At 41.5% G+C, this 24,187-nt stretch overlaps 1 protein-coding gene across 4 annotated transcripts in view; it reads left to right on the forward strand.

The window, feature by feature from the left end:
* The window catches only part of CHRM3 (cholinergic receptor muscarinic 3), a 566,459-nt gene extending 546,616 nt beyond the window's left edge, over positions 1–19,843 (forward strand). For all 4 annotated transcript variants that reach the window (XM_027530596.1, XM_027530598.1, XM_027530599.1 and 1 more), the window contains one exon: positions 15,808–19,843. In XM_027530596.1, coding sequence (XP_027386397.1) covers positions 15,808–17,599 — 1,792 coding nt within the window. In that variant the 3' untranslated portion in view covers positions 17,600–19,843. The remainder of the gene's footprint in view (positions 1–15,807) is intronic.
* Positions 19,844–24,187: the final 4,344 nt, after the last annotated feature.

Below are 24,187 nucleotides of genomic sequence, written 5' to 3' on the forward strand. Positions count from 1 at the left end.
GGCCTCTTTGTTTTTCATCCCGTGGAGCCAGAATTAATAGTGATGTGAGCTTTAGTTTCTATTTGGGTTCAGGAAATTCAAAACAAGAGATCATTGTTTTCCAATATTTAATTATACAGGCTGTGCCAAAGTATACATTTTATTATTATTTTATTTCAATTCTCACAGTTTCTGTTCTTATTGTTTTATTTTAAGAAATAGCTAGTACTTTCAACAAAATAGTCTCTTTTTCATATTTATATATCATATTTCAATAATTTCATTTCCATTTTATATTTTAATCAGAAACTGAACATGCCCTCGGAGTTTAGTGTTTTAAGAATGTTTTAAGCTCTGAATCCATCATGTACTTTATCAGAGTACTTTCATATTTATTCATTTGTTTGATTTTATACACAATTTTGTGATGGGGGCTACATAGTCAATGGATAGGTCTTTTAAACACTGGTAAACTGAGGCTTGCCCTTTTAAGGCCTTATAAAATTACAGTAGAGCTTGTCAGGGGGAAATGAGTCAGATACTTACTATTTTATTTTTTAGAGTATCTTAGGGATTTGTATTGGCTTCACTAAGACTCTACACTATTTCACTTAAAAGAATCTTCAGCAGACACAGCATCTCATGCACTTTCCTGCCCTGAAAATTCTATTTGAGCCAAAAAGCGTGATGTGCCAATAGATGAATCTGCAACAGTCCCTCATTAGGTTTTTCAGTTTGTTGCAAGCTAGGGAACATAATATACATTGTTTGGGAGTAAAATTTGGGGTCAGATTGCCTTGCTTCACATCTTTAACTCTGCTGCTGAGGAGCTGTGTGACCTGATTCAGTCGCTTAACCGTTCTGTGCCTCCGTTGTCTCATCGGGACATTAAGTAAAAGACACTTAACTCACAGGCTTGTTGTGCAGATGAAGTTTTAATGTGTGTAAACAGAGAGATCAGTGCCTGGTGCATAGTGAGTGCTTAAAAATACACATGTGTAATTTTGTAAAAGAGCACATTTGGGAAGGACATATCCATTTATCTAACAAATATTTACTTACTAAGTAAACTGTTACCGCTGGTTACCTCAAGGGCATGAGAATGAAAGAGGCAAGGGCAAGAGGACTGAATTTCTGCTTTATACACTTAGGTATTATGTGGAAATACTGCTTGTTCATGACGAGTCCACCACTAGAGTAGAGGTTAGGGGCAGAAGCCAGCACACCTGCATCATAGTAGCTGTGTGAACCCGGGGCAGGTTTTTCAACCACTTGTTGTATCAGTTTCTTCAGCTTCAAGTGGAAAGCCCAGTAGTCTCCACCTCACATGATTATGGGGCTTCCCTGGTGGCTCAGATGGTAAAGAATTTCCCCACAGTGCAGGAGACTCAGTTCGATCCCTGGGTCAGGAAGATCCCCTGGAGAAGGGAATGGCTACTGACTCCAGTATTCTTGCCTGGAGAATTCCATGGACAGAGGAGCTGGCAGGCTAAAGTCTATGGGGTTGCAAAGCGTCGGACATGATTGATGACTAACACTTTCATTTTCACGTGATTATGCCAAGGATTCAATGAGTTAGCACATGCACATCACTTAGAAAAGCACCTGGCTCCCTGAAGGACAGATATTATCACAATAGCAAAAAGCAAACAGCAAGAGCAAAACCTGCAGCATCCTGAGGTCATCATGATGCTTCTCCTCAAAGTCATAAAAAAGAACTTAGAAAGCACATCCCTGGAAGGACAAAAGAAATTAAAATTGTGATGTCTTGCTTTCATTTCCCTAGTTTCCTATCCTTCCCCCAATGCTTTTTTAAAATTGAAGTAGGGTGGTGGTTTAGTTGCTAAGTCATGTCTGACTCTTGCGACCCCATGGACTGTAGCCTGCCAGGCTCCTCTGTTCATGGGATTCTCCAGGCAAGGGTACTGGAGTGGGTTGCCATTTCCTACTCCAGGGAATCTTCCCAACCCAGAAATCAAATCTGGGTCTCCTGCATTGCAGGCAGGTTCTTTACCAACTAAGCTACAAGGGAAGTATTGTTGATCTAAAATGCTATCTTAGTTTCCCACAATGCTTTTAAATCTCTTAACCATGCATAACATTCTTCGCTGAGTATCTAAAGCCATCTTGCTAGGTTTTTACTCTGATGAGTGGTAGAGTTTATCCACTTTGTATTCTGTCTCCTTGTCCCCATCCTCCAATGCATCTTCTTCAGTAGAATTTGTTGTGATCTTCAGGGCTTTTTGCTTTCAAGTTGTTGAGAGAAATCATGATCACTATGTCTTTTTCTTGCCTGATTTGCTTTTATAAGAAAAAGTTAGCATTTATAAATAAATATAAATATTTATATTAATAAGATTTGTTTTATATTAAATTTTATTAATAAAGCCATGCATATCAAATATCCACCCACTAAACATATTATCTATTGAGAAACCATTTTACTTTAATCACAACTAGAAGTTCTAAGAAAGACTTGGAAACTTGAAAAAAAGAAAGGAAGAAAGAAAAGAGGAAAGCAAAATAAACCTTTGGTACTGTCCCTGAAGATTTATAACCTAATAGTCAAATGAAAATACATATATACACAGAGTAATATTTCAAATATTTAAAAACAAGGAATGGCACATGTGGTTGCCAGTCCAAGTGGTCACCTCATCGAGGCCACCTTGCTGGCACATTCCAGGGACCCCAGTTCTGAGTGTGAGGATGAGGTGGGAGAGGCAGGGTCTCCCACTTACAAAATATCTGTTGAGTGATGGCAGTTGTATCAGATGCTTCACCTGTTCTCTCACTTAATCTGCTCCACAGCCATGCAGAGTTACTATTATTACCTGAAAGTCACTGCTCAGCCATGCCCAATTCTTTGCGACCCCATGGACTAATGCCCACCAGGCTCCTCTGTCCATGGGATTTCTCAGGCAAGAATACTAAAGTGGGTTGCAATTTACTATTATTGTTATTCTTAATGTTCTTATGTGGAGACTGAGGATCTCAGAGCTTTTATCACTCACCAGAGGCACAACAACTGATAAAGAGTGAGCAAGGACTCAAACCCAGGCTATCACCTTGCAGGAGTCCTAATGCCGTCAGGGTATGTGACAGGTGTGAAGGGTGTGAGGTCCAGAGTACATGCTGGAGCAGCAAAGAGGGATTACAATAATTGTGTATTATGTGATGCTGTTTTTCCAGAGAACTCTGCGTTTGTACTGTGCTGACTGCCAGATGAACCTTGAAAGAGAGGGTGTGGTTACTTGGGAACCCGTCTCTCTTTCTCTGAGGTAGAAGAGGCTGACATGGCTCTGGACAGTAGCCTGGTGGTCCAGGGGAGGGTCCTCTCTCCCAGCCTCACCTTCTCCCAGTTCACAAAGATGGATTCCACCAAATCCTCTTTTCTGGGGTCAGTCCCAGCCAGATGCCTCCATATCTAAGGTCACTTTGAGAATCCCAGAGTAGTTTCTCAGCACTCTCTACATCTGGAGCCCTGAGCCTGTTGCAAATACAATGTCTATCTCTTCCTTCCAACCACCTTCACATTCTCCAAGCGCATCCCCTGAGCCCTTCTGTTCTTGTTCTTAGTTCGCCTGTCCAATGATGTTGTCAACCTCAGTGATGACGCTGGGTGGAGGCAGTAGTTCTCGGTCTACTCTGGGAAAGAAATTATGCTGCATGTCCGAGTAAAAAGTCAAGTAGCAGAAGATGGAACCTCCAGTGTAGCGAGGGAGACAAGTCGAATCGCTGTGTGCTGGGATGGCAGGATGTGCAGGGCATGCAGGACCACTGAGTGGTGGACTTGGCATAGGCTGTGCCATGTCTTCAGAAGGCTGTGTTCTGTTTTTAGTGCGTGGCAGCCTGGAGTTCATATTCCTCACACTCACAAAGTAGCCTCGCCTTTCTCTCTGCGTGGCAGTGATTTTGTTTAGTTGATGGTGTCTCCTAGTGGTTCCTGGACAACAAGAACTCTGTCCCCAATGCGAGGCCTGCAGTAAGCCCTCGGACACACTGACTATCTGAAATAAGAGTGGAAAAGCTGCATAAATGAATATGAGATTCATCCTGGTGGGGAGAGGTGGAGAGTGTGATTTCCAGAGAAAGTAAATGTGAGCTGATTCCGGAAGAGACTTAGAGTTTGCCAGGTGTGTGAGTGCCAGGACGTTTTACAGATTTTCCTGGCAAAGGGAATGTTGCAACATTTTCTACATCTCTGTTGTCTCTTTATGCTAGAGTTTCTCAACTTCTGCACTACTGACCTCTTGGGCTGGATGATTCTGTATTGTAGGGACTTGTCCAGTGCATCGTAGGATGTTTATCAGCATCTCCTGGCCTCTACGCACCTTGTGCTGGTAACATGTTCTCCCCAAACTGTGATAAAAAATGCCCCCAGATGTTGCCAAATAGGGCAGAGTCACCCTGGTTTGAGAAATCAACCAACAAATGTTTTATGCTCAACAAATGCCAGCTCTTGTGAGCCTTGAAAAAAGCCAATCTATAAAATCAAACAGTCATAGAAAATTATTCATCTTAACCATTTTTTGAGAAACTTTCATGGACCCATCTGCCTATTCTGAGTGCTTTCTACTATCCTATCCAATCCTCAAGAATGATAATCCCCATTTTATAGATGAGAAAGCAGGATCAGAGTGCTCAGGCAGCTTGCCTGCGTGGCAGAATCAGTCTGTTTCTGGCCCTAAGGCTCTGTTGCAGGACTCATTACACTGTTTTCTCCGTGTCCTCTACTTCTGCGTTTTTGCAAACAGTCTTCTGTACATGGATGAATGAGGGGGTGGTGGTGCATACAGGCTTCCGTTTAAAAGGAAATCAGATGTATAGTCTGTGTTCAGATGAAAAAGTAAATAACTCTGATAAATGTGGACCTTGAAAAAAAGTCATAACTCCTCCAGTTTAATCATGGACTGTGTGCTTAGCTGTCCAGTCGTGTCCAACTCTCTGCAACCCTATGGACTGTAGCCCGCCAGGTTCCTCTGTCCATGGAATTCTCCAGGCAAGAATACTGGAGTGGGTTGCCATTCCCTTCTCCAGGAGATCTTCCCAACCCAGGGACTGAACCCAGGTCTCCCACATTGCAGGTGGATTCTCTACCAACTGAACCACCAGAGAAGCCCAAAAAGTAATCATTAGACATCAAAATCAAGCCCAAAGCACTTTCTTCCCAAGTGTCCTTTCCAAATGTAAACCAAAATGTCAGAAATATTTAGCCCCAATGACTGTTTTCACTAAAAGATTTCCAATCAGAATTATTTCTACAATTATATTAGCTCTAATAGCATTATAGAAGCACAGTCTTTGAAATAAGTAGCAATGAATTTGCAGAATGTTGAAACCCTACTGAACGTATCTGCAGTCATAAATGTTTGCAGTGGAAACAAATCCAGCAGCTGTACATTGTCCCTGTTTTTCCCTCAGAAAAGGACCACATGAGGAGTGTGTGGACTCCAGTGGGCAAAGTGGGCTTACAGATATTTAGGAAGAACGTCTTCACCTATGTTTTCTCATTTTTTGTCATATCTCTAGAAGTTCTAACAACAGAGATTTTAGGCTTGGGCGTACTGAGGCAGACGACCACTAGTCCTGCTTAAGCTTTTGTTTTTGAGGTAAAATCATGTTATTTTAGTAGCAATTGCTATGCCTAGGCAGTGCTGATGCAAGAACTTTTCCAAGCATCCTTCATTTTTGTTGTCGAATTGAATAAAACCTATGAAAGGCGGCAACCAAGGGAAGCAGCACGATGCATCCACTTTTTGAAAACAAGCTTTGTCCTTTTAAAATGAAATTCTGTTCCAGTTTTGGCTTCTGAGATGTTCTGTTTGCACCAGGAGCGACTGCACCATATTAGGGCTCATCTGTCCTCCCTGCGGCTTGAAATGAATCACACGAGCTAAGTTCACAGAGTTTGATTCTGACTGTGCGCGTCTGAAAAGGTTGGATGCCCTTTAAAGACATGTTTGATTGCCGAGCGTGTGTTGATCCTGTTTGATATCCTCCACGGACTGCGTGACTGAACTAAGCTGAAGTTTCCCTGTCACCAGCCTGGGGAAACAGGCGGCGCTTTGGCGCCTGCAGGAGTGGTTGTTCTCCGAGTCAGCTCTGCCACCTAGTGGTCAGCGATGGCATTTCCTGTGTGCGACCAAGTTCGCTTTGGGAAAGTCATTTCAGTTGTTGAATACTGTGGTAATTGTGACAGAAAACAGAGACACACTCTTAGCAAAGAAAGCAGTCCAAGAGACACTCAAAACAATCCCTGCAACATGATGTGTACTGGATTCCAAATATGGAAGAAGCACTAAATATTTGGTCTTAAAGAAAAGCATGTTTGTGAATTGCAAAGATATTTTTGGTTTCCTCCGTTCATGATTAAAACAATAATAATAGTCGAACTCATTCAGACTTATATTAAAAATTAAGTTACACATTTTTTTCTGAGTTCAGGAGGTTTAAAAATTGAGAAGCCTCAGTCTTTTTTTCAGAATGAGCTGCCAGAATGGTTGGAGAAAATAAAGTTCGTCTCCTTGGAATCCATTATTTAAAAAGTCTTCAGATTTATATTGGCCTTTTAGGATTCTCTAAGAACTTTCACATGTGTTTTCATATCAGATATTTAAACATGTGTTTTTGTTTTAATTTTTAAAAGTCATCTGTATATTTTACAGATGTTTAACCCCGAATATTTTTTATTCCACAACTAGGGGGAAGGGAGGAAATTTCTTACAATTGTTCTTCACTTTCCCCTAAACTTAGTACTCTCAAATTGTTCTTTGATGTTTTCTCTTTCAGTCTTATTTTAAATTTAAATAAAAGATGTCAAATTATCCACTGCAGTGGTTTTCAAATATAACACATTTCACATCATGACTGTGTATTGAATACATGTTTGTGTGTGTGTGTGTGTGGGCACATGCTAAACAGAACTTCTGTGAAACAATACTTAGGTCATTATGTGGTTCATGCTCTGGTATATCCTATTCAATTCTATTTATTTTCTTGTTTATTCTCATGCTGGCCCACTTAATAACTCCTGACTTTTAAAAAAACTAAGTGAATCCATTCTGCTTGTGCTCCTAGATAGAATGTAGTGAAAACGATCTAGGAAAATATACACTGAGAGATGAAATCAAGAACCATCCTGTATGGACAGTTGTAACTAACCCATATGAAACAACTGTCCTCCACCCAGAATCCAGGAGGGCTCTCGATGGTGCTGATCTCACCCACGGGCAGATTATGTTGTTTTGCACTCCTTTGCCTGGGGTCTGGGCCCTGGACCACTTCAATAGCAAAGCTCTAAATGTCCCAGGACCCCAGTTACCAGCTCCCACCTGAACAGGGCAGGAACCTGCTATAGATCCCAGAGGGGACCTAGAGCCTGCCCCCTGCCCACTTCCGCTCCTACTGGATGAACCTCTTTGCCCTTATGCAGGCTGCGCTCCTAGAATTCCTGCCTGGGACCACTTATAAAGTATTAAAGCAGCAGGCTTACAGGCATCTCTGGTCCCAACATCTGTTTATTCTTGAGCATTCAAAAGCAAAGTTCCCTTAGCTCGCCTCCTCTCTGACATAAGTCACTTCAGTGAGAGTCAGCTCTGAACTCTCTTGACTCAAAATTTACTACCTATACAGCATATAAGCTGTTGAGTCAGGATGAGGAAGAGAGTGTGGAGCATAGAAGTGATCATCTCTTTTCAGAAAAAGCACCTTAAACCGAAGACGTTAAGTCCAGGTTTATCATTGTTTCATTTGAGTCTCACCTAGAACCCTGATTCTTAGAAAGTCACATGTTACTTATAAAATGATAGCTATACAGGAAGAAAGGGAAGTGACTGTCATATCAAATAAGGACTTTTATTAATATTTTTATTATACTCCTTATGAACTTTTGATCAGGTTTTTCTGATGTCAAACCGTACACCAGTAAGACATCCTCCCAGAGCAGAAGGATCCCTTTTAGTAGATGAATCTGGAACGGTGACACGGAATCCAGAGAGATCATGGAAAATGTCTCAGGTACAGGGACCTGAGTGAAGGTTGGGAGAAGATCTTTCTCATTTGCCTAATGTTTAGGCCACTATACCGTCCCTTAATGCTCAAAGATCGATGTGTCTGCAGCTCAGTAGACCTTATCTCTAAAGCTCTGTCTTTACTAAGAGTATTTAAAGATCAAATGACCATATATACATGGATTTATTTCTGAGCTTTCTGAGCTTTTCTGGCTACATTAGTCTCCATTTAGGCCGGAAGAGGTGTGTATCTTGTTTTATTGCACTTAGCTTTACTCCTCTTCATAGATATTTAATTTTTTTATAAATTGAAAGTTTGTAGCAACCATGCATCAGTAAGTCTATCTGAGTCATTTTTCCAATAGCATTATTTTTCAATTAAGGTATGCACGTTGTTTTTTCAGGCATAGTTCTAGTACACGAGGTATCTGAAATTTTAAGTGATATTAGATATTGAATTAATGTTGAATTATAAAAAGAACAATTACCACTGGTAAGTATGCCAAAGAATTCAGATCAAAGATCACTTAACAGTTCATGATTCACAGGCTTTCTAATGATGAGTCAAAAAGCCCCTAATGTAGGCACGAAGGCAGGTATTTAACGAACACATTATAGATAGCTGGTCCAAACTGTAGGTGTCTTTCCTCAATTCTTGTTTCTTTTTTATTCCGTATTCCAACAAAGCATAATTGGACTGGAATAGTATATAGCTTGTGGTGCTCCTGACAATTCACAGAAATGAAATGAAAGAGAGAATTGGTCTCTGGCTGATTTCCAAAATTCCTACTTATATTCTTTACCATTATATCAGATGAGTAAAATGAGTTGATATTGAATGTAAACATAATGTGTTACTTCCAGGGAGCAATTTGACATTGCCTAAAAATTATGAGCTTTTGAAAATGATTTTATCCATGTCCTGGTTCTCATCTCAGGTGTGAGTCCATGGAAGGCAGAGTCTTGACTTATTGAATTCAGTAGCGCTGATCTTAATGACCTAAAGCTAGTGGTGGTCCAGTGAAAAGTGTCGATGCTGCACATGGCTGTTATGTTAATAAGGACCCTTTCAGGGGCAGCTAACAATAGCCTTTCTCAGGCAGACCAGACAGCAAAGGAAGTGGTTAGCTTATATCACTGCCAAATTCAAAGTGGTGGGGTTGACTTCAGGAATGGCTTGCTCCAGGTTTGGAAGGTCATCATGATCAGACCATCTCTGCTCCCTCACGTTCCTTCCCGTCTCTCTCCTTCCCACATATCTTTCCTCTGTGCTTAGGTGCTTCACCAATTTTCCATGTGGGTATAAATAGTCAGCAGCACCCAGGAATCCCAAGGAACAGAGAATTACCCTCTTTCTTGCCAGCATCCCTATCAACTCCCCAAATTTATTCTTACTGCTCCTGTTTGCATGTTCTTCAGGCCCATAACTAAGGTTATGGAATCAGAACCATGTGATTGATGCCCATCCAGAAATATGTTCTGTAGATGACAGGCCACTTCCTAAAGAAGGACTGAAGGAAAGACAAATAATAGACATCCATTGCATGGTCTTGATAAAAAGCAAAAAAAGAAAAAGAAAGAAGACTGATATATTATCTTTTTATATAAAGCACTGGGATTATTAGCCACGGTATTTATTTATAATAATATCAGCATGGCATAAGTGATGAAAATAGTTCTGCAGGATGTGATCAATTCCATATGACATGGGAGTGGAAACTTAGTATTTAAGGCACTTTAAAAGGTGCTGAAGAAAGTTACATGAGATTCAGAGCACATCAGTGACTGGAGTGAGGTGGGAGTAAGATGAAGCAAGGAATGTAAAATCAGCTGAACACAACTGATTTATTTATTTACTCACGTATTTTTGGCTGAGTGGGGTCTCTGTTGCTGCACTGGCTTTTCTCTAGTTGTGGCTAGCAGGGGCTGAAACTCTTCATTGTGGCACACAGGCTTCTCATTGCAGCGGTTTCTCGCTGTGGAGTGAGGGCTTCAGTAGCTGTAGCATGTGGCCTCAGTAGTCGCAGCTCCCGGGCTCTAGAGAACAGGCTCAGTAATTGTGGTGCCCAGGCTTAGTTGCTCTGTGCATGTGGGATCTTCCCAGACCAGGGATCGAAGCCGTATCTCCTGCATTGGCAGGCGGATTCTTAACCACTGAGCCACCAGGGAAGCCCTGACAAGGGGGCTTAGCTGCTGTGTCCAGGAAGCTGTGGAGTGAAAGGTGGTGGGAATATAAAAGCTGTTCAGAGAGCACAGATCTTCGTCAACTTATGATAGGGATACTCCTGATGAACCCATTGTAAGTTGAAAATGTTGTTAAGTTGAAAATGCATGTAATACACATAACCTACCTAACATATACCTTAGCCTAACCTCAGAGAAGGCAATGGCACCCCACTCCAGTACTCTTGCCTGGAGAATCCCATGGACAGAGGAGCCTGGTAGGCTGCAGTCCATGGGGTCACTAAGAGTCGGACACAACTGAGCGACTTCACTTTCACTTTTCACTTTCATGCATTGGAGAAGGAAATGGCAACCCACTCCAGTGTTCTTGCCTGGAGAATCCCAGGGATGAGGGAGCCTGGTGGGCTGCCATCCATTGGGTCGCACAGAGTCAGACACGACTGAAGCGACTTAGCAGCAGCAGCAGCAGCCTAACCTACTTAGGACACTCACTCACATGAGCCTATAGTTGGACAAAAGCATCTCATGCAAAGTTTATTTTATAATGAAGTTGAATGGTTCATATTACTTGCTGAATACTGTACTGAAAGTGAAAACCAGAATGGTTGCCTGGGTATAGAATGGTTGTTAGTGTGTCCGTTGTTTACCCTCTTGATCATGCGGCTGACAGACCTGTGGCTCTCCACCACTGCCTAGCATCATGAGAAAATCCCATAACTCATATCACTTACCTGGAGGAGACATCAAAATTCAAAGTATGATTTCTGCTGGAATGCATATCACTTTTATACCATTATAAAGTCAAATATCTGGGGGTTGTCTGTATATAAAAAATGAGCAAGGTATGGTGTCTGAAAAAGAGAAATGTGTAAGAGTGATAGAATGAAAATAATCCTTATCTGAACAAACGTAGTGGAGCACTTTGGAGAGGCATCCTCAGCCCCCTAATAGAAGAGTGGTCATTAATTTCCGAGGCAGGTCATTGAGCAAAGGTGTCTCACTAAAGACAAGGCTGATCTCATATATGTAGCTGTAGGTGCGGTGGAGGAGGTACCAAGGCAAACACCTTTAGAACTATGCCAAACTGGGATCTGCATGGAGAAGGGAGAGCATATTGACTTTCCGTATATGTACCTTGGAAAGTGAAAGCAGAAGTCGCTCAGTCGTGTCTGACTCTTTGTGACCCCATGGACTATACAGTCCATGGAATTCTCCAGGCCAGAATACTGGAGTGGGTAGCTGTTCCCTTCTCCAGGGGATCTTCCCAACCCAGGGATCGAACCCAGGTCTCCCGCATTGCAGGCAGATTCTTTACCAGCTGAGCTACCAGGGAATCCCTATGTACCTTGGAAGAAATCGTAAATGCTGTTGAGTACCCCAAACAACATGTAGCCCTTCCTAAATACGGACATCCCTTTGAGAGGGAGCTGGGAGATATAGATGAGCTGACAGCACCTAATAAAACCCAGAAAAGTAAAAGGAAATAAAGAAAAAAAAACGCAGCAATTACCTGTCATTGGAAATTAGTGCAATGTAGATTTCATCTATGGGGAAATAGTGATGGATTATACAGTTTTTAAACTAGGCAACCCACTCCAGTATTCTTGCCTGGAAAATCCCAAGGATAGAATGCCCTGGTAGACTACAGTTCATGGGGTAGCAAAGAGTCGGACATGACTGAGCAACTTCACTTTCACTTTCTCTGTAATATAATAATACATTATATTTAGACTAGTTACAATATTCTACTATTGCAAATGGTGCTGAAGTGAATGTATCTAAATGTATTTATGAATGCAAAGGTGTGTGTGCTTACATATGTCCAATCACATATGCGTATACACGATACATATATACCACATGTAGTCACTTTAAATATTCTTCAATTAGACTTTAAAGAGGTATATAATGAATTGTACCCAGTTAGGAGGGACAAGTTAGGAGCCTGGGGGGCTACAGCCCATGGGGTCACAAAGAGTCAGACACGACTGAGTACCTAAGCCCAGCACAGTTGTGTGGATGACCTGATGGTGAGGCAGAGGAATACCACAGTTAAACAAAGAGGCAATAGGCTTGGATTACCTGGGGATGAATCTCTGTCCCTTTACCTTTACTCGTTAGCTTGATTCTTAGACAAATTACTTAACCATCTGGGTCTCAAATTCCTGTTAAAAATGATATTATTTTAAAAATTAAATAAGATAGTGCTTATGACAATTTGCAAAATGTGTACCATGTAGGAAGTATTATGTAATAAGTATTTCCTTCTATCATTTATTATTGCATCAAGTTGAGCTCTTTGACCACCAAAGCAAAGTAAATTCACTGTTCAGTAAAGAATAAAATGAAAATAAAATGGCAGATACTGCACTAATGCAGCATGTATTATAAGCAAGCTCTGGTCTAAGTACTTTCAGTTCAGTTCAGTTCAGTCGCTCAGTTGTGTTCAACTCTTTGTGACCCCATGGACTGCAGCACACCAGGCCTCCCTGCCCATCACCAACTCTCAGAGTTCACTCAAACTCATGTCCATTGAGTCAGTGATACCATCCAACCATCTCATCCTCTGTTGTCCCCTTCTCCTCTTGCCTTTAACCTTTCCCAGCATCAGTGTCTTTTCCAATGAGTCAGTTCTTCGCATTAGGTGGCCAAAGTATTGGAGTTTCAGCTTTAGCATCAGTCCTTCCGATGAATATTCAAGACTGATTTCCTTTAGGATGGACTGGTTTGATCTCCTTCCAGTCCAAGGGACTCTCAAGAGTCTTCTCCAACACCATAGTTCAAAAGCATCAATTCTTTGGCGTTCAGCTTTCTTTATAGTCCAACTCTCACATCCATACAATCACTACTGGAAAAACCATAGCTTTGACTAGACAGACCTTTATTGCCAAAGTAATGTCTCTGCTTTTTAATAAGCTGTCTAGGTTGGTCATAACAGAGCAAGCATCTTTTAATTTCATGGCTGCAGTCACCATCTGCAGTGATTTTGGAGCCCAGAAAAATAAAGTCTATCACTGTTTCCACTGTTTCCCCATCTATTTGCCATGAAGTGATGGGACTGGATGCCATGATCTTAGTTTTCTGAATGTAGACTTTTAAGTGAACTTTGATGAGAGAGAAACTTTCCTGACCAGTTACCATTGGATTCTAGGTTGAATTTATTCCATTATACAAAATGTTTCATTCTTATTTCTCAGTGAGGAAACTGGGACTCAAAGAGGTTAAATAATACCCAAGATTTCACCCTCAGGAAGTTTTTGAACTAAGCTTTGAATCTATGCCTTTGGGACTCCAGAATCTTCCTGCTACTCCTTAAGCTGTTTCCATAAGGCATGCTATGAACCTCACTGCACTCCTTTGAGAGCTGCCCCTACCTGCAGTATCTAAAGGCTTAATTTGGACTCTTACCATGTGCACGTGTCAACATATTTGTACTGTAAACATTTACAGTGAACACTTTTAACCAAGAGCCGCAACATGGTAGACCACGGTCTCAATAGATTCTTGTTGTGATTCTCATATGTTGTATCTGTGGTATGACACTCACTGAGGAATGATTCACTGAATAAAGTCCACAAAGATTGGTGGTATGAGAATCCCAGAGTCAGCTGTGATGTGAAAGTACAAGCCTGGGGGTTCTAAGAGGTTGAAGCAGGTCTCAACCTAAGGCTCTCCCTAACAGTACAGAGGGTCTTACTAGAGATGTATTCGTTATAACCATTCTTGGTCATTTATTTATTTTGGTAACAACTGATTGACAGAACCAATTGCAAAAAAAAAAAAAAGTGATACAAATAAATGTATTTACAAAACAGAAACAGACTTACAGATTTTGAAAACAAATTTATGGTTTCCAAAGTGGAAATGTGGGTGGGGGAGGGATAAATTAGGAGTTTGAGATTAACATATATGTACTGCTGCTGCTGCTGCTAAGTCGCTTCAGTCGTGTCCGACTCTGTGCGACCCCATAGACGGCAGCCCACCAGGTTCCCCCGTCCTTGGGATTCTCCAGGCAAGAACACTGGAGTGGGTTGCCATTTCCTTCTCCAATGCATGAAAGTGAAAAGTGAAAGTGAAGCTGCTCAGTCATTTCCGACTCTTCACGATCCCATGGACTGCAGCCCACAGGCTCCTCCATCCATGGGATTTTCCAGGCAAGAGTATTGGAGTGGGTTGCCATCACCTTCTCCAATATATGTACTACTATATATAAAATGAACAATCAACAAGGACCTATTGTATATTAAACAAGGAACTCTAGTCATATTCTATAATAATCTCTATGTGAAAAGAATCTGAAAAAGAATGAATATATGTGTATGCATAACTGAATCACTTTGCTATACACCAGAAAGTAACACAACATTGTAAATCAACTATAATATAAAATTAAAAAATAAAAAAGAACTGGGACTTCCTGTGTGGTCCAGTGGTTAAGACTCTGCTTGCAATGCCAGGGCTCCAGGTTGGATCCCTGATCAGGGAACTAGATCCCACAAGTCACAACTTTAAAAAAGATTCTGCATGCCACAGCTGAAAAAGATCACATTTGCTGAAACTAAGACCCAGTGCTGCCAAATTTTAAAAAAAAATTGTTTTTCAAAGAACTAATTTTAGTTTTGCAACTATTTATTGCATATGGTACTAAATGCTTTTTCATAACTAGAGATAACGTATCTAACTACTAGAAATATTCAGAACTGGTTCGGTTCAGACTGTTCAGTTCAGAACAGTCTCGTCAGGGTTCTGCATATTATCAAGCAAAAGATAGCTGCCTTGTATACTGTTCCCAACTGTTACAAAGAACCAGTACATTCCTTTTTCTTACTGTGTGTCAAAGAGAAACTATAAAGTGATGTGATTATATGCTTACTTCCCCCCTTGCTGGTTGTTGCTTATTCCACTGAGGCTTACATGGCTGGAATTCCCTTAGAGGTGCAGTGTCTAAAGCCTGGGATAGGTAAATGCCCAGGTGGATAAAATGCAAATGAGTAAGATCAACTTCTCATGTAGCATGAGAATAAAGCAGTGCTGAATATCATAATTGCATCTATAATATTTCCCCTACTTTTCAAAATATGAGAAGGAAGGAAGAGTTTTTTGATAGCGCCATTGTGTGGAAGTATTTGTGGTCTGTAGAAATGTGGAAAATGTGGAGAAAAAAAACACAAAGCTCAGTGCATGCCACCAGCTAATTGTGCTACCTCGAACAAATCGATCTGTGCCTGCCCTGTGCTCCTCACCTTGATTTAATTTGTTTACTTTTATCGAAATAAAGTTGACAACTCATGATCTTTAAAATGAGAGAATGAACCTGATGTGCAGGTCCGTCTCAGGTTCATATTAATAGGGCTCCCTTGGTGGCTCAGAATATAGACTCCGCCTGCAGTGTAGGAGACCCAGGTTTCATCCCTGGGTCGAGAAGATCCCCTAGAGAAGGAAATGGCAACCCACTCCAGTATTCTTGCCTGGAGAATCTCATGGACAGAGGAGCCTGGCGGGCTACAGTCCTTGGGGGCACGCATATCATCCAGTGATAGGTCTTCCGTGTCTTTTAGAGGGTGCAATGCAGAAAGCAAATCCAGTGAGGGCAGTAACGGTCCTGACTCCATCTTTTCTCTTTTCTCCCCAGACTATGTCAGAGAGTCACCATGACCTTGCACAATAACAATACAACCTCACCCTTGTTTCCGAACATCAGCTCTTCCTGGATTCACGGCCCTTCGGATACAGGGCTGCCCCCAGGAACAGTTACTCATTTTGGCAGCTACAACATTTCTCGGGCAGCTGGGAATCTCTCCTCTCCAAATGGCACCACCAGTGACCCTCTAGGAGGTCATACCATCTGGCAGGTGGTCTTCATTGCATTCTTAACAGGCGTCCTGGCCTTGGTGACCATCATTGGCAACATCCTGGTGATAGTGGCATTCAAGGTCAACAAGCAGCTGAAGACAGTCAACAACTACTTCCTCTTAAGTCTGGCCTGTGCTGACCTGATTATTGGGGTCATTTCGATGAATCTGTTTACTACCTACATCATCATGAACCGATGGGCGTTGGGGAACCTGGCCTGTGACCTCTGGCTATCCATTGACTACGTGGCTAGCAATGCCTCCGTCATGAACCTTCTGGTCATCAGCTTCGACAGATACTTTTCCATCACGAGGCCGCTCACGTACAGAGCCAAACGAACAACAAAGCGAGCTGGTGTGATGATAGGTTTGGCTTGGGTCATCTCCTTCATCCTTTGGGCTCCTGCCATCTTGTTCTGGCAGTACTTTGTTGGGAAGAGAACTGTGCCTCCAGGGGAGTGCTTCATCCAGTTCCTCAGCGAGCCCACCATAACCTTCGGAACGGCCATTGCTGCCTTTTATATGCCTGTCACCATCATGACTATTTTATACTGGAGGATCTATAAGGAAACTGAAAAACGTACCAAAGAACTTGCTGGGCTGCAAGCCTCTGGAACAGAGGCCGAAGCGGAGAACTTTGTCCACCCCACGGGCAGTTCTCGAAGCTGCAGCAGCTATGAGCTCCAGCAGCAGAGCATGAAACGCTCAGCCAGGAGGAAGTACGGACGCTGCCATTTCTGGTTCACGACCAAGAGTTGGAAGCCAAGCGCTGAGCAGATGGACCAAGACCACAGCAGCAGTGACAGCTGGAATAACAATGATGCCGCTGCCTCCCTGGAGAACTCCGCCTCCTCCGACGAGGAGGACATTGGCTCAGAGACCAGAGCCATCTACTCCATCGTGCTCAAGCTCCCAGGTCACAGCACCATCCTCAACTCCACCAAACTACCTTCATCAGACAACCTGCAGGTGCCGGAGGAGGAGCTGGGTTCAGTGGGCTTGGAGAGGAAACCCAGCAAACTTCAGACCCAGCAGAGCATGGACGATGGAGGCAGCTTTCAGAAAAGCTTCTCCAAGCTTCCCATCCAGTTAGAGTCTGCCGTGGACACAGCCAAGGCCTCTGATGTCAACTCCTCGGTGGGGAAGACCACGGCCACTCTACCTCTATCCTTTAAGGAAGCTACACTGGCCAAGAGGTTTGCTCTGAAGACCAGAAGCCAGATCACTAAGCGGAAACGGATGTCCCTCATCAAGGAAAAGAAAGCGGCCCAGACCCTCAGCGCCATCCTGCTTGCCTTCATCATCACCTGGACCCCCTACAATATCATGGTTCTAGTGAACACCTTTTGTGACAGCTGCATCCCCAAAACCTATTGGAATCTGGGCTACTGGCTGTGCTACATCAACAGCACCGTGAACCCCGTGTGCTATGCCCTGTGCAACAAAACATTCAGAAACACTTTCAAGATGCTGCTGTTGTGTCAGTGTGACAAGAGGAAGAGACGCAAGCAGCAGTACCAGCAGAGACAGTCGGTCATTTTCCACAAGCGGGTGCCTGAGCAGGCCTTATAGAATGGGGTGCGTTCAATAGCCGTCACCATACGCACACATCAACCCACAAACCTTAGGAGGGAGTAAGGCGAGGGTGGGGGTCGTCTCTGGCACTGATAAACATGTTTTTATCACCCAGACGTGAAAGAAGCTGCCTGTTTCCCGGTCCATTAAATAAACCCATTTTAATATCAAAAGTCAAATACCTGTTCAGCCAAAAATAAGTAAGCTTATTACTGAATATGAAGGAATTTATTCTGAAATAGACTTTGTTTTTTTCTTAAAGAGAAGGAAATAATTTTTTCATAGCAATTACACACCCAGATTGGTCTGCCTGGGTCTTTTAATTCCCGTTAGCTCTGGAATCCCGGTGAGCATAACTAACTGGCCCAGTTGTCACATGTTCTCCAAGGATCCCCAAAGTGTCCATCGGATCCCACATGGAACATGTCAGGCTAGTGAAGCCATGGTTCTGAAAATCTTTCATACGTTGCAAAACAGCACCTCCTCGTCCCAGTAGAGCTCCCTGTCTTCTCATCGGTGTGTCATTAAGCTCTCTTTGTGGACTTGATTCTTGCAAAGTACTGTTTTGTGCAGTTCAAGTTTCGTACAAATAAAAGATATATAAGTATATATGTGTATATATATATATGTGTGTGTGTGTGTGTGTATGTGTGTGAATTCCACGCACACACACGTAGTGTATATAATATAATGGGAATTAATGAACTGGCAAATTACTCCGGCAATAGATGCTTTCAGTACTTTGGTGACTAAAGTTTCTCTAGGATCCTAACACAATGTCAAAGTGAAATAAACCCAGTAGTGTTTTGGAAATCAGGGCTGTTTTCCTGGAGAACAGGCAGCAGACAGCAGCCAGGCTCTCTGGGCTGATCTGTGTAGGACAGTCAGCCTAGCGAGTCAGATGAGCACCATGGTCTGACCAGATTCTGAGTAAGTTTTCACCTTTGTTGACACCCTCAACAAAGCTAAATCAAATGGGGGCCCCCTCTGTGCCCAAACAATGAGTCACATCCGTGGCTTTGAATTTAATGGTCCAAATCTGAATGTTTCCAACCAAAGCCTTTGCTATCTTACCTGCTTGAAATTTAATAATAGTGCCACATTTGAATTTCATGCACAACATTATCTGGGGCAAAGCAGAAGAGACCTCGTGAGGGCCAGAGAGGAACACAGGATTTGATTTTTTGCTACTCAGCATCTTTAAATGCGAAAGGGCTTAAACCTCTTGTCACTTTGCTGTGACCAATGCTTTCTGGTGTTCATTGTGTGACCTTCACCCAGAATAGGTGGGGGTTGGCAAGTCCCAAATCCTCTGAAGAAAGTATTACACTCTGAAAAGTATTGCTGCAAATTGATTTCTTTAGTACATTTCTAAAAAGTGATTTTTGTGTTCTCTTCTGAATTGACCCAAATGCTAACTGTTCTTTTTTGGGGGGGAGGGGCGCTGCTGTGGCTGTCATCTGTGTTGCTGCTATAGTTGTTGAGGTTCCTTTTCTCCTTTTGTGGGGGCTGCGTGGGGAGTGGGAGGGGTGGGAGGCGGGGGGCTGAGGAGAAATCTTCTGTCTGTACAGGGTCTCTGTGTCGTGAACCCGGAGCCAGGTTAGAAGCTGCTTCTGTTTTCAGTGTGAGCTGGTGTTTACAGCAGATTGTGACAACAGTGGGACTGTACTCAATGGTGTCTGTGTTCCTGAACTATTTAATTTCGTGTTATGTTTATAAGAAGACATATTTATGCATATTTCACCAAGTGTCTATTTAATGTTGATAAATATTACTCTTCAGTCTTCAGTAATGGTGTGTCCCTTGAAAGTGATTGTTAAGGTCCATTTGAGCAATGAGTAGGGTATATTGTGCTTTCTTGTTGCTAAGAAGAGGAAAAAGTCATCCTGTTGGTGTCAGGAGGTACCTAACTCTGTCTAGATAGTAAAAAGTCAACCGAAACTTTATTGTAACGGTCTAATACTGTTCTAGTTAAACCTGATGGGAACTGATCAAAGCAACCCTCCACCAGTGTGTTTGAAATCACATGACAAGGGGAAAAAAGCAAATCTGCGTAATTGAAAGAGTGGGGTTTTTTGGCCCACGTTTGACCAAAGAGTAAGAAAAAACAGAGACTATTTTCTAACGTGTGTAGCAGACTACAGAATGTTATGTTATCAACCTGTGAAATGTCTAGTGAACAAGTGCATCTATATTTTATTACTCACGTTGGCCTGGCACTAATAAATTTGTGAATGCTGATTCAAGTCTCCCTGTACATCAGTAATTCCCATTCTCTTTGAAACTCCTATCTTGCCTCCCTCTTGAAAGGCCAATACCTGTATTTTTAAAAGATATAATTAAAATTAACACACGGAGAATCCCTAAGCTTTACTGGAACTGTGAAGTTTAATAACAGGTCTACTCAAACATGATTATCTCCTGAATCTTGTCCCTTTATGATGCTGATAATGGAAGAAATGAAAGACATCTAAGACATCAGCTCTCTTTTTTGTGTTACTGGTTTAATTATAGAATTATTTTTAAATCTCCTGTGGGTGAAAACTGCTTTTACATACTGACTGACTCTGTTTTTAGAAATGTATGTCCCACTGACTCTGTTTATGGAAATGTATGTCCAACTCTTAGATCATTATCAGAAAAGGAAAATAAGAAAAATTATTTTGAACACAAAGAATTTAGAAGTATAATCAAAGATGTAGTGAAATGTTTAGAACTGGACCATGCATTTCTCAAAGGACTGTCACTAGCAAAGGTATTCAACATTTACATATGATCATTCCCAAAATGGGAATCAAATTGCTTCATTCCATAAGAATGAGGTTTGCAGAGTTTTCATGATTATGTAAAACTGAGAGAGTAAAAGAATAAATCCTAAATAAACTACATGTGAGGAATCTACCCCCACCCCCAACATACGCACACATGTTCTTCCATTCTCTATTCTCCAGGGTCTACCAGTTAGATAAGAGAAGTGAGCTCTATGATCCTGTATTCCCCCTGATTCTGCCCTTTTCCCTGGTGGCTCAGATGGTAAAGAATCTGCCTACAATGCAGGAGAACTGTGTTCAATCCCTGGGTCAGGCAGATCCCCTGGAGAAGGGAATAGCAACCCACTCCAGTATTCTTGTCTGGAAAATTCCATGGACAGGGGAGTCTAGTAGGCTACAGTTTATGGGGTCGCAAAGAGTCAGATACAAATGAGTGACTAACACTTTCACTTTTCACTTTCACTGCTGTCTTTTATCCATCACCTACCTGTGGCCTTTCTCTAGTGCTCTGTATTATCCTGAATCATCTTTGACTTCAAATCTAGCCTTGAATCTCCAAATAAGTTCCATTTCTATTCACTTTTTCACATATAATAGTTCTAGATTCTGGTAGAAAAAAAAAAAGATAAGAAAGCATAAGCTTTAGAAGTTGCAGGAGCTAAAGATCTAGAAGGCATGGCAGCTTTCTTTGTCAACCCCCTCTGTGTACAGATAGGCAAGTTCCTTGCTCTGGGATGGGGTGAGAGCCCTTTGTGCATCACTTGTGAGAAGGGGGTGCACAGCTCTGGTGCAGAGTTAGCTGCCTCGGATCTATCTTAGGAAGGGAAAGGACACCAAGGCTCAGGCACAGTGGAGAAGCCTGCTGGAGACGATGTGAGCAGAGGCAGAACCTGGGGATCATTCTGGGTGCCCCAAGACTTATCCGAGTAGAGAAGATTCCCAGACGGGGACATATAGTTAATAAACTGGACAGTTCATCACAGCAGCTTCAGAGGACAAGTGAAGGTCCTCAAAGAAGCTCTGAACTTAGCATGAGGAACCCTGAACTCTTAGCCCAGTTCTGTCAACAAGTAATTACGTGTCCTCTGCCATGCTTGTCACTTACCCTTAAACTCACTGGGTCATCTCCATCTGCTCCTACTCATTAGCAACATAAAAGCATCTTAATTTGCCTTCTTGTATCACACATGTTAAATTGAGGCAGGGCATTAGGTAAATAACTACCATGATGAATGTAAATTATTTGTCTGATGAACACTTGAAGCATTCTGATTTTATATATCCATTAGAGTTATTTCCTTATATTTCAATACAGCAAACTCTAAGGAACTCTCCAATTTGTGGATAAACCTAGAATTTTGTTGCAAATACCTCAGTCCAGGATGCTCACCTAAGGCCTGACAACCTTAAAAGCAGAGTTGCTGGGTAGCTGGTGTTTGTTTTGTTTTGTTGGTGGCATTTCTCAAAATGGACTGAAACTGTAGAACAAAATACCCAAAATAGTGATCGTTTCTTCAATCTGACATCTCTACTTGTATTAATACCACCTCCTCTAAAAGAGTATTTTCTGTTTCCCTTTACAGTCCTAGGTTAGGCTGACTTTCCTTGTGTTTTTATGACTCTATATTGTAGGAACTCAGTCTCTACCAGGATTCATGCCTTGTATTCCAGACCCAAGAGACTGGTTTCAGCATAGTAGCTGAGAGCTCTTTAGAACCGGGAATTACATTTCCTTTTTCTATCTGAGAAACGAGGCTCATGTTGAGATTATAAAAATAGATAAAGAAAAACAAGTTCATAAAATAACTATATTCAACGTAAGTTTGTAAATGCATAATATTTCGCCACTGCATTTCAAAGTAGGCAAGTGTTAGTCTTATGGTTAATTGGACACACATTACATGTACTGCATCACACAGAGATGGACAGTGCACTTGAACATATGGAAGTGGACCCCCAAACAGTTGTATAATTTGATGACTGTAGTTGCCCTGATAGAATCAGGAAGACTCAATAGAGTCTACCACTCTTATCCTGGCTTGGCATACCCCCCAAATATTCACCCAAATCCAAAGTGGCTCTCATCTGAGTTGCATGAGAAATTCTGCATGAAAAGTAAAGGGAAAAGCAGGCCATACCCTCAGTTGCAGAGAAGTATTAATAACACTTCGCTTACCCAAATAACCTTATCCTAAAATATTATCCCCAGATAATAAAGGTTTATTTTTGTTCTTTCTTGAAATCCAAAATACTTATTAATTCTGTAATTTACATTCCAAATCCCAAACTATTTTTATCCTAGATTCTGTGATTTCCTTGATGATAGAAAGCGGGTCTTATTCATCCTGTGGCTAGCACAGTATCTGTCAGACAGTAGACATTCAATAAATGTTGTTGAATGTTTAATAAACTCTTTATGATTAATACAGCAAATAGTTATCAGAATTACATGCACATCATGCCCCACATTTCAACTGCAGCCAGAGGTCATTGGGCTGGGAAAGTGAATTAAATGAAAAATGGTTCATTCAGATGATGATTTTCTAATAAAATATTACTAAGCAACAAGGAGAAACATTTTAATAGATTTGAAGAAATAAATATAATTAAGAGGACAGGGAAGAAGGAAAATCCACTCTTGATCTCTAGTATTCAGAAACTTTTTACCAGATTACTCAACTCTACTTAGTCCTAGTAAGTGAAATATTGGGAGAGCCTGGAGAGTCTATAAATAGGTCTTCTGTTTGTACAGGTGAAGTTCTGTAGTTTGGCTTAAAACATCCTTGCATGTAGTTTTGCTTGGCATGAAAGTTAGGACAGAATCTATTCTGTTCTGCAAGCATTGAACAAAAGCCCTCTCTTCATATCCACTATTCATTCCTTATATAACACATGGGTATTTTCAGCCTCCTACATACAACACTCCAGAGAAACTTCTTTGGGGCCTGTGGTTAGGGCTATGGGAAGGTGACATTTTCAAGGAATACTCCCCTCCTCTTTTCAAACACATGGGAACTGTCTAAGTTTGGTGCAGGTTTGAAGAAAATTTAATTAAAATAGGCTTCCAAGGCAGTGAATTAGCACATTGATATTTTTTGGCAGAAAGCTTTCTGGGAAATGTCTATGAAGTGTTCAGTGATGCTCACATCCTTCTAATTCATGAGGATGTAGAAACCACTGTCCAAAGAGATGGCAATATATTTGCTTTGTAAGCAAAAGGCATGTATCATAGTTGCATCTATAACTAGTGTCCCCATCTTTCAAAGGCACTGAATTTTACCTGTTTTTATTTCCTAGTGTCCAGCACTTCCTCAATAGTCTTTTTAGATATGTCATATGCCATTTTTATTCCTTCTCCTAAAAACAAGTCAATTGTCTGTACTATAAAATGATGCCTGCAACTTTATGGTGATATTATCCCCTAAGTTTAATAGTGAAATAAGGAAATAAAACTATAAATAAACAAAGAATGTGGTTGGTTTTCTTTTTAATCCAAGGTCGATAATACAGCAACAGCTTTTTATTGTATAAAAGGGTGGAGTATTTACCCTGAAGGGAAAATTCTGAAACAGACCGTTATTTGCATTGACTTCTCTCTTTTACATGCACTAGAACTTTCATCATGAACATTGCTGCTGTTGTAACTCAAAGCAATACCCTGTATTTAGGACTATGAATTAAGCATATATTAACTATCTATGCACACACAATCCTAATTTTCATATGCATATGAAGAAAAATGTTTCTAGATATATGCTGTGGATCTAACACAAATAGACTACCAGTTATTTCTACAGCAAAGATGGATTTATTT

This window comes from Bos indicus x Bos taurus, chromosome 28 (assembly GCF_003369695.1).
Source record: "Bos indicus x Bos taurus breed Angus x Brahman F1 hybrid chromosome 28, Bos_hybrid_MaternalHap_v2.0, whole genome shotgun sequence".
NCBI classification, from domain to species: domain Eukaryota; kingdom Metazoa; phylum Chordata; class Mammalia; order Artiodactyla; family Bovidae; genus Bos; species Bos indicus x Bos taurus.